The sequence below is a fragment of the Ornithodoros turicata genome, chromosome 3 (genome assembly GCF_037126465.1).
Source record: "Ornithodoros turicata isolate Travis chromosome 3, ASM3712646v1, whole genome shotgun sequence".
NCBI lineage: Eukaryota > Metazoa > Arthropoda > Arachnida > Ixodida > Argasidae > Ornithodoros > Ornithodoros turicata.
In genome coordinates this window covers 107,029,122-107,040,760 of record NC_088203.1, presented here as the reverse complement: position 1 = coordinate 107,040,760, position 11,639 = coordinate 107,029,122, and the positions used below count along the sequence as shown (strand labels likewise).

General features: G+C 43.4%; 1 protein-coding gene across 6 annotated transcripts in view; it reads left to right on the top strand.

Annotated features, from left to right (window-relative positions):
- Window positions 1-2,897: 2,897 nt before the first annotated feature.
- The window catches only part of LOC135389141 (ADAMTS-like protein 5), a 41,234-nt gene continuing 32,492 nt past the window's right edge, over window positions 2,898-11,639 (top strand). For 3 of the 6 annotated variants that reach the window (XM_064619151.1, XM_064619150.1, XM_064619155.1), the window contains exon 1: window positions 2,900-3,130. In XM_064619151.1, coding sequence (XP_064475221.1) covers window positions 3,106-3,130 — 25 coding nt within the window. In that variant the 5' untranslated portion in view covers window positions 2,900-3,105. Of the gene's footprint in view, window positions 3,131-11,639 lie in introns of all 6 variants that reach the window. The other 3 variants (XM_064619153.1, XM_064619152.1, XM_064619154.1) reach the window with 2 other exon arrangements.

The following is an 11,639-nucleotide window of genomic DNA, read 5'->3' as shown; positions in this document are numbered from 1 at the left end:
TGCTTTGTTGAGCAGAGTAGAGGCAACGCACTATAGATGCCATTCAAGTTGACTTTGCTTTCATCCAACGTGCATGAATGTGCCTCTGGAACTATCTTGTACCGTCAGATGTCAAAAATTTTTTCCGAAGTCTCTCCTAAAGTGGAATGAGGTATATGGGCCTCTCGTGCTTTGTTGAGCAGAGTAGAGGCAACGCACTATAGATGCCATTCAAGTTGACTTTGCTTTCATCCAACGTGCATGAATGTGCCCCTGGAACTATATTGTACCGTCAGATGTCAAATTATTTTTCCAAAGTCTCTCCTAAAGTGGACGGAGGTATATGGGCCTCTCGTGCTTTGTTGAGCAGAGTAGAGGCAACGCACTATAGATGCCATTCAAGTTGACTTTGCTTTCATCCAACGTGCATGAATGTGCCCCTGGAACTATATTGTACCGTCAGATGTCAAATTATTTTTCCAAAGTCTCTCCTAAAGTGGACGGAGGTATATGGGCCTCTCGTGCTTTGTTGAGCAGAGTAGAGGCAACGCACTATAGATGCCATTCAAGTTGACTTTGCTTTCATCCAACGTGCATGAATGTGCCTCTGGAACTCTCTTGTACCGTCAGATGTCAACTTGTTTTTCCGAAGTCTCTCCTAAAGTGGACGGAGGCATATGGGCCTCTCGTGCACTGTAGCATCACACTCTGTATCCCAATGACCATCGGTGCTTCTTTCATTTTTTTCCCCTTCATCTTCCTTTTGATCAGCGTATAGCACGGCCAGCAGAGGACAGCTCAATTGTTTCCGAAAACTCTGTTAATTTAACTAACTCAATAGCTTATTTAACTGCATTATCATACTACCTCATATGTAATGTATGGCATGTCATGGGGTAGTGTACTGTCCTCCAGCGGTGAATCACCCCGTCTCGTTGTCAAGATTTACCTGTTGTTGTTGCTGCCCTGATACGTGCTACTTCCTTTCCCGCTCTATTTCTTTTTGCCTCTTCTCTTTTGTGTATGCGCATTTTTTTCCTTTTTTAACAAACTGAGTGTAGATGTACTGGGGTAGCTCCTGTAGATAGGGGTAGTGTTGATGGTCCAGCGCACACGCAAAACATAAAACATGGTTTCGCGCAGTGCGCAGAATCACCACTCTATCCGGTACGTACACAAGAGCGACAGCGTACGATGCACTAAAAGTCACTAATAAAATATGAAAGTAGAACAAAACACAACGTGACGTCACGAGATTGATCAAAGGTAACGTGACCATATTCATCCAACCCCAAAGGCGGGACATTGGGAGGTTTGTGCATTTCTCTTGACCTCTTGACCCAATTCTGTTAGTTTTTATTTGACCTTCACTTTGTATTCTTTTTATTTATCTATAACGTGCTGCGTAACGATCACATCAAAGGCTTCGACCAGAATGCATTCTGTCTTCATGCTCATATATACAGGGTGTCCCAGAAAACGTGTCATTGAATTATAATAAAAAAACTACTCCAGCTAGAATCATGCGGTCAACGGCATTTGTTCTTACTAGGTTTTGCCACCTCCTGACGTGAATGTCGTGTAACGTAAGTTTAATTATGTAAATGTTTGCGAAATGAAGTCGGAAATTTGCCAAGTAAAGGTTACTTTTTTACCCCGCCAATGTGAAGAGCGTGTCTAATTTACTCAAATTAATGATAATTGACAGGTATATTCAGCGGCTATCCCATCGGAAAAAATAGCCGCCATGCTCTACGGAGCTAGCGCGCGAGAAATTTTTCAGCGCAATCCTTGTCAGTCCGACGAAAGGAGGTTGGAAACCCAGCCCACACCAGTAACGCAGAAAGAGATAACACAGGTATGGCTTATCGCGTCCGACTTTCGCTGGGATAATGCTTTCACTCTCCCAATTTCAGGAACTGTCACTTTTTCTACTATCACTCTGTGGGCTGGGTTTCGAACCTCCTTTCATCGGACTGAGAGCGGTTGCGCTCAAAAATTCGTCGCGCGTTATGGTTCGGTGCTACGAAAATCATGATGTTCGGCTATTTTTCTGATGGGATAGCTCGTGAATATCACTGTCAATTATCATGAACTTGAGTGAACTCGCCACGCTCTTCATGTTGGTGGGGTAAAAAAGTGTCATTTACTTGGCAAATTTCCGAGTTCAGTTCGCAAATATTTACATAATTAAACTTACCATACATGGCATTCACACCAGTAGTTGGCAAAAACCTAGTAAGAACAAATGCCGTTGACCGCATGATTCTAGGTGGCGTAGTTTTTTTATTATAATTCAATGACACGTTTTCTGGGACACCCTGTATGAAATCTCTAAACTCGCACTTCCACTTGCTGCTGTTGTTCGTACGATGGTGGCCAAAAAATATTTCGGGGTGGAGTAGGGGTTATGGAGACTTTAAAACGGAGAGGGGGATTTCCTCCTCTCTACGCGCCTTGTTGTTCGTCATCGCCACGATAATTGACGATGAACCATTGATTATTATTGAACCATGATACGAAGATCCACCAAAGCAGCTTCATGAGCAAAGCGCGATCTTTGCTTTCCACAAAGCATTGACCCTGGGAATGGCTTGTTAGCCAACATTGATGTTCCTTTGGGCAGATCGTGGCAAGATGCGAGCCGGGACAGGGCGACATGGAAGTCGAACACTCTTGTTTAGCCGTTTTTTTTTGTTTTATTCGAAGTTCGTTCCAGTCGAAAGTGCTGGACAAAACGTCGTCAGGCTGGTGGGGCAGAGTGACCGTAAAAGCGCGATTTATCCCGCCTGAATCGGGACGTCGGCTCACATCAATCAAAGGCCTTCGAGTAAACTTCTAACGAGGCACTTTTGACAAGCCCACGCGGCCACCAGACAGTGGTCGTGTGTACGCATGCGCTAACGACGCCAGCGCCACCAGCGTCCGCAACGTGACTCGTTCACAGCACGGAGCCGCGCGCGAAGGGGCGTTCTCTGCTAGACTTCTTTCGCGGTAGTGGCTTCGAGTGTGACTGCGGTGAATCACGTGCTGTTCTTCGCGGGATGCTTTTGTGGGATTTTTTTTAAATTTTGTATCGAAAGCGGCAATATTTGAAGTCGGTCTAGTCCTTTTTTGAACGAATGGATGCGACTGCGGGAAAGTAAATCAGGTGAGTCTTTCGGACGTTTTTTTCTTTATTGCGTAACGCGAATTCAATTTTTTTTATTGCATTTGTTGTTGGTCGATTGAAATATTTCCACCACAGGGATTATTTTTAGGCACGACCACGCTTTGACTCGACTAATACGAAAAGGCTGCCGCGGAATCCATGTCCGCGACAAGCACGCTTTTTAGTATTCTGGATCACGTAATGTATTAGGTGAGATTTCCGGTGGGGATCGTGTCTTGTCAATTGACGAATGTCGTATCTTGCTTTTCCTTCTTCTTGTGGGAAAATTCCGTGCATTTCCCCCCTTCTTCCATGCTGGAGGATACATGGCAATATTCTGCTGAGTCTGAGTTGTTTTGGAAAATATGAATTAGCGATTGATCAAATGAAGTCAAGGGCAAAGGTTATCTCAAACCTGCTCTCACTATTGATACCAGCAGAGATAAATCTGCTTTTCCTGTACATGGGGGAGAGTGTACGGTAAAGCAAGATTTATAAAATACGTGACCGTTGTTTTCAACGTTCTTTTTACTTGTTTTGTGCAACATTATTTGTATTAAATTCCTTAATGACATAATGAGCTGAGGCCCAAAAGCAAACTTTTATTTTGTATATTGACTTTTATTTTCCTGCTACCTGAATTGCATAAACGTAGTGTAGTATGGTCATTATTGATGTGATAAGCAAAAATGTATCGCATCTACACTGTGGAACACACCGGGTGAGAAAATGTCCCGCGCACCGATGTTTTGTCCGGAGATCGATGTCCGACCCATCTAACCGGCTATGAGCGCAGCCCCATTTCAAAGTGACCACAGGGAGATTACTTACCTTTTTCTTTCGTTTTTCTTTGTTTTTTAAATCTAGTGCGACTTGCAGTATCGTTTAATTCTTTGACTCTCGAAAAAGTATAACGCCTGTCAATCGCTGCGCGGTGCTCAAGTTCACTGCGCGGAAATTTTATTTACTTTGCGTGTAATAGCATAGTATCGCTAAATGGAAATGGTGTAAATCTAGTCCTAATTATCATTATTCCTCTCTGCAGAAATGAACATCGCGGGATTGAACCAGCTGTGTTTCCCTTGGATAAAAAGCACACTCCATCTTAATTATCCTGCGTTTATTTATGGGGACATTAAAAGGGAGACTTACTTTGAAAGAAGCTGGTTTTGTTTCTCCGCTTTAAACAATCGAAACAAGCATCGCACTTTGGGGTATGACAACCCTCATTCATGTCTTATGTCGCCACTGTAACCGTAAACCGCCGTCCGTATAGCCAAGAGTGCCGACCCGGTATGTTTGGCAAGGAAGTACTAGCGTGTCAATATTCAATAATAATTTATTTTTCCAATTATTATTATTATTAATATTTACACTAGTACTTTTTTGCCTAGTTCTATTAGTAGTACTCGTGTGAATATTGTAGACGGAAGAACAGTCTCTGTTGGAAATATCGGCGGCACTGGTCCTGAGGCACTTCCCTTCGTAGTGTCTGTCTGTAGCTATGGGTAGTCACTTAGTAACGAATAAGTACCGAGTTTTCGGACCGACAAATTCCATTCACTTTTTAACATCTAGAGCGCTGACTTAGCGTGGACGTTGGATAGTTGAGCTGGAGCGTGGGTTAGGGTCCCATCCAAGCTCTCACTAGAAAGGGTTGCGCAACAACAGTAAGAAGACAAAACATATGCCAGGAGTTTACGCGTGCGCTCACCATATTTATGTTTGAGGAAAAATTAAGATGACTCTGTATTAACATGCACACAAAATGTAACCAACGTATTTTGTTGCATACGTGTTCAGCACTTTGGTATACTTTAAGGTAGTAAAAGTGAAGTCGTGAAAAGCAAACTATATTCTAGGGTTTAAATTAAACGCTGAAACAATGGGAAAAACATGCCATCCACCCTTGTGCGTAATGGGTCTCTCGGAACGGCTGTTTACTAGCTGACGAGATAATGCCGTCAACTTATAACTTGTAACGAGAACTTCCTCCGGGATAATACGTTAACAGTAGAGCCAGGTGAGTAACACAAAAGTTACGCATAACTGTAATGTAGTTCCTGGTATCGTTGGACTCCTTGCTTATACATCGAAGGTATGTGAATAAAGGCAATGTCGTAATCCACCGTTTTTGTAGTCTTACCGCAGTTATCTAATCGCTAATTATGTACATAACGAGCAATTGTGTTCGCACGTTCAAATATTTATCGCGACGTCCTGAGATGAAACAAAATTACAGGGACTGTTTTCTATACGTTACCCTTCGTTGTCCCCACCTTGTACGTTAATGTTATCACTAAACAGCTGTACAATTATTACCAACTAATAACTAAATAGGGGAGGAAAATAGTCACGTAGGAAGGAGCGGGTAAGGCGGGGACGTATAAAGGTTTTCCGCGGTATGTACTTTCAAGCAGATCTATGAAGGCGTATAACGTTTATAAGGCAGCAAATACGTCCGAACATTTCATACTATCAAGAAAGGAAACATATTCCCCGTTGGCTTTTGTTTCGTGTTCAACAGAGTCACTGGGGAATTTCCAAGTCGGCCCAAGACGCACATTCCCCGTAAGTCGTGACGTTGCCCACCTCAGTGAACCCTTTCACCACCACTGGGGAATTTTAGACTGTAACCCAAGTGAATAGCAGGGTTTTGGGTGGGTACCCAAAGTTAACTTGCGTTGAAAATATGGCAGTGGTGGAATTTGAATCCAAACTTCATTATCGACTACACCAGACTACTTTTTCTAGGATTCGCAAGTCTCCTTCGCAATATTTTGGATGTTCATCTCAGCGTTTCGGGGATAGAAATGTAGTGCTCTCTATAATACCTGGACTTATGAAAATAAAAATTAGTTGCTCCTTTTGTGCGCAGGTGAAGGTTTCACAGCTCTCGTGACGTCTGTTGTAGAATATTCGGTTTCTTAGCTTTTCTAGTGGATGTTGATTTGTCTAGTCCCGGTATCCAGACATATTTTTGTGGTCTCGGACACATGCTATACGACCGTCGATGCCTTTGGTAAAAATAGCATTAGTACACGACTGACGGACGTGATATCTCCAAGCAGCGTACTTTCCAAAGCTACGGAGGTCGGTGACGAACGTGTATCCCGCCCACAGGAAAGAAAACGTGCTCCGCAAAATAAACGACCGCGCCACTTTCATTCTAGTAATGGGTGGTGAAAGTTTATCACCGTTCGTTTATCTTTTCGCTTTTGGGCGTGACTTTTTATTTTGAGCGTTGTCGATGAACGTTGCAATCCTCCACCGTATTCGGGTGTACAAAGATCCCCCTCAAAAGTTACCAAGGTCATCGCCCTCCTGTTTTGTCCACTAATTAAACTAAGAGGACTAGTTCTGAGTAACCCTTGCGCAGCACATGGCAGGAACTCGTCTGAAATTGCACGCCACTGGAAATGGAGAAGTACGCTGTTCATTGGATTATGCAGTCCAATATTGTTGATCTTGTGACCAAGCTTTTTACCGCAATTACAGTCTATGCACTTACTATCGCTGTGCAGTTACACTGCAATGTGACCATATCCATCCGACCCCAAGTCTGCTGTCAGTCAGAAAATCAAATACATTTCACTTGACCCAATGCCGTTAGTTTTTATTTGGTTGTTACTTTGTACGCTTTTTATTTATTTATTTATTTATTACGTGCTGCGTAACGCTCACATGAAATACTTTGACGCATTCTATCTTCATACGTGTAGATATGAACTCGCTAAACTTGAACTTCCATTTGCTGCTGCTGTTGTTCGTCATCGCCACCATGATTGATTATTGTGAAGACCCCACCGAGGCAGCTTGATGACCAAAGGGCAATTTTTGCTTCCGCAATTATTGACTCTGTAAATGGCTTGCTAGCCAACTTTGTTGAATGTTCCGTTGGATAGATCGATCGTGGCAAGATGGGACAGGGCGACATTGAAGTCGAAAACCCTTGTTTAGCCGCGTCCATTCGAGGTTCGTTCCAGTCAAAAGCGCGGGGCAAAACGCCGTCCCAGCAGGATGGCGGGGCTGCCTAGACGTCTGGGGACGTCTTGTCACATAAAATGCTTATTCGCCTCATCAGCGACATATTACCGGAAACTTGGCAACAGCCATATTTTTCTCGAAGCAACCCCGAACCGAGATGACTTCCGTGATGTGCGCATTACTCAGCCACGTGCGTAACGTTTGTTGTTGAGACGGTTATGTTGAGCATTGCGTCCCTGGACGGGGCTGTGTCGATCACAAAGCTTTTATCCCTTGCAGTTATCGCGATGGTCTCAGTCTGCTGTACATCAATGGAATTGAAATTTTCGATCGGGGATATCGGGTGATTTGCTCCTCATAAACACTTAGGACGGAAATCTGTTTATTGGGCACGAAAAGTCAGTCAGAAAAAGGCTGCTTGCAATTCTTTACAGAGAGAGAGAGAGAGAGAAAAGAACTCAGTTAGCAATTAAGCTTCGAGGGTAGTCGAGGATTGTCCGCTTAATTTATCCATCTGTCTGTCGGAGATTATTCCTGAACAGGGCAATTCACAATACAATGGGCCCGAAGCCTTTTGTTCAGCGGCGTGACACCCTCTCTCATCGTGTCTCGTCATTCTCACTCATTCTCTTACGGGCTTTCTGAGGGAGTTGAGGAGTTTCAGATCAAATACCTCATGTATGTGTTCCTGTGGAAGAACGCGTGGTATTTGCACCAGTAATTTGGATTTGACTATACAAATGAGAACACAAATGAAATCTTCATTTTACTGACGTAAATAAATTTTTGCAAATCAAGACCCGGATATCTGTACTTCCCACGCCAAATCAAATAGTTTATAAATCAGGATTTCGTAAATGCGGCACTTGATCCGGAAAGCTGACTCTTTGAAACACTGCAAAGCTTAGGGACGTCTGTGTGAAAATGGCAACTACGGCGTGTATCTCGGATAATAGCGACACTGTAACAGGCATCTGGCGCTCAGAGCAACGATCAACAATTATGTGATTGGACAACACAGATAGCAAAACTGGAATTATTACCTAATGGTGTCGCGTGAGATACATGTGCTTAAAATATGGAAGCAAATGAAAGTTATTGCGGTTTATCGTTATTTTACTGGGGAACATGTGACCCACTTCATTACACTGATGTCTGCTTTTATTCGGAACAAATTATTTTTTGAAAACCTACCAGGGCAGCACAAATGGCGCTTTTGCAAGCCGACAGTACTTGCAAGAGCGTATACTATACCAGATGGCCAACCACCTATATATTGTAGGAAACCTCATTGATGAACATTCTAGTTGGACGTTTCATTCAAGTGTTAGATTGCGGGTCTGGATGGCCTAAAGGACTCATTATGACCCCAGAAGCGCACTCGGACATTCCCACCATCACGATCACCTTCAGCATCGCCATCGCCGCTCCGATCATTCCTGTCATCTCTCATCGTCATCGCTCATCATTGTCACCACTCACATTAGACCCCCTAGCTATGGGGTAGCGTTCCACTCCTAGAGTGGAAAACCTCCCCACTTCATCATCAGAACATATATGTTGTTGTTGTTGGATGTCACATTGGGGTGTTTCTTCCAATGCAGCCCATAATTTGAGACATATGTTTATGTCTCATTGTACTTCCTACTCAGACTTTTTATCTGTACACCTTCATCTAAAAGATGCCTCCTATGTTTTGAAAAGACCTCGAGACGCCATTTAAGCACTACAATGAAATGTTTTTAAATGCAGTTCCCCGGGTTGCACGAAAGAGGCGCAGGTGCTAGCGATTTTATGTAGTTATAGCAGCTAGGTCCCAGTCTGTAGGGCAATCAGTGTATCCATTTTAAACATTCATCTATCCATCCACTCATAAGTAACGAAAACGTTTTAATCGATAATAATTGACTAGTTTCATTTGATGTGATAGCACACACCTTGATTTAGAGATGCAAGGAGTCCTTGTTTAAGACTATACGTAAAGTGTGTTTCTTACAGGCGTCAATCATTTGGTTTCAGTCCCGTTTCGCCTATCCCCATCCCTCCTCTTTAATCCGATAGCTTGGATTAGGCGAAATGGGACGTAATCGTTCACGGTGGTTGCTGCCGACAATGTTAATGTTCAGCTCGGAAGACCGATGAGTCCGCATAAAGTGTGCTGCCTTAATAATGTATGTTTTCCTCACGAAGTGCAACACACCGAACAACCCTTAATGTTGAAAATGAGTATCTTCATTTCCACATAGAATAGAATAGAATAGAAATAGAAAGAAAAAAATGGAAACGTAGGTCGCACTGGTGCGACTAGCTGTTCCAGGACGCTTGACGTGTGGAAGCACTGAATGAATTAAAAGATTATATCAACACGTATGTCCTTGAGGTAGGTCGTGAATGCGCACATTTCCACAAATAAGGAAGGATTCACACATTACGTGGTGTACTGGAAGAATGATTCTCGCTGGAAAGAGCAAGGAAACAAAGCACGTGATACGGAAATAAGCTTTTTTTTTTTTTTTGCGTACTGGACAGAACGTCACTAAAGTCATGTTTGTCACATGCAGGTGTGCATCCAGTTTTTGGGCTTTGGTGAATTATTATTTTAATAGCCTGGACCGCGCAATTTAACCCAAGTTTCTCTGTAGAAAACATGGTTCAATCCCGAAATATGTCTCGAAGTCTTTTAGACTGAGGAAAGTCGGTGACTCCCTCGCCAGAGGCTTTTTCCCCAAAGCTTCTGAGCCCTCGCAGTGCAGTGGGCGCCATGGATGCGGCGATCACAGAAGGGAGACCGGAGGGTATTAGTGGCAGTTATTGCCGTGGCTATATCCCATAATCCCACATACATTTCCTTGCCTTGCTTCAAATTTAACAACGCACCTATGTCTTCTTTCTTAGCAACCGTAGTACATGTAAAGTTCTTCACAAAAGCAGTCACCGTTTTTTTTTTTTTAAATCAATGACACATAAGACTCTTGTCTCAAACCAGCACAGAACATGCCAACACAGCGCGAAAAATAAATCATGTGTCTTGGCACTATTTGGCCTTCGTCGGTCTTGTGCCATAAAGCACCAAACACCAATCCCGAATTGATTCAGTGCGAAGCTATATCACTGTGCAAATAACTCTTTCAAGTGGATTTGATTCTAGATTTAAATAAAATGCCCTTCGATATCCTTGCGCCAGAAACTCCAAATAAAATGCCCAACACATGATTTGTACCTCCCCTACCCGTCTTCCAGGACCTGATCATGTTTTAGTTCTACACCAAGTATTCTGCTTTCTGTGCGAATTCTGTCTGAGCTGGGCACAACGACCAAGAATTTTGTCTCTCCGAATTCTTTACCCCTGACTGTGTCAGGTATACAGAGTGGCTCAACGTTATATGGAGTCTTCTCCGCTCAGCAAAATTCCCAATCTTTCTAATTGTGCCTCCCTCGTAAATGTTTTCCCAACGGTTGCTTTCATGACCGCTTTCAGTAGGACATGTCGAAGCTCTCATATTTTTTTCTTTGGTAATTTTCTTGTCGTGCTTCGATACTTTTTTTTATATCTCTATGCTGAACATAGGCAGCCTTATTTATTCACACTTGACAGCAGTGCGTCATTAAGCGCTTTCTGAGCTTTTATTTTGCTGTATAGAAAGGACACGGACGTGACCTTGTGAGTCACATGTGATGTTGTGGGTCACAAGTGCAGCCGTGATCGCAATCTTTATAGTGATGATGATTGAGCTGTTCCAAATGCGACTTCCTTCAGCAAAGGGCCTACAATGCTAGGCCGCACGTGAATCGCGGTCGTGCATTAAAGAACCTACCTACTCCATGACCAGACCACACGTAAAGCAATTGGTCATGCGGAGAGTTAATGATTTCGCCATTTGGCACGGTCGAAATACGGGTAATAATGAAAGGTCGAGACGTCATTTTGTTTGTTCTAGAGCGAGCGCGTACCAGTGACCGCTGCAAGATATTTTGTGCCTTGTCTTTAAACGGCATATAATATTCACTTCACTTCACTTAGTTACAAAGTAAGGCAACATTGCCACAGTTTCTTTTCTCTCTCTCTCATCTCTACATGGTGTATTGCCGGCAGTCCTTAGCGTAAACTATTCATTTTGTGAAGTATAGGCCGATCAATCAATCAGGCAGGATTCCACGGTGTTATACTTACAACTCAAAACAATTGGGACGCCCAACTGATTGTAATCTCAGTTATGTCACGTTCACAAAGGGTGTCATTGCTGTGAACATCCTTTTCTTTATTTGAGCTAATAAATTATAATGCGTGTCGCTACGATCGACGCCACTGTGGATTAACTTTGCGACCCACGACCTTGGACGAACGCATGACCAACCGAATCCGGTAAAACTTGGGTGAGTCATACAACGTATTGAATACGGAACGGTAGTAGTGGCGGTGCAAGGGCTCGCCGTGGTCAGCCTCATAGAGGTGTGCAACGTCGCGACTGCGTCCTGGGCCGACTTCTAAGGGAAGTGTGCCGACATATGGCCATAGCTGGGC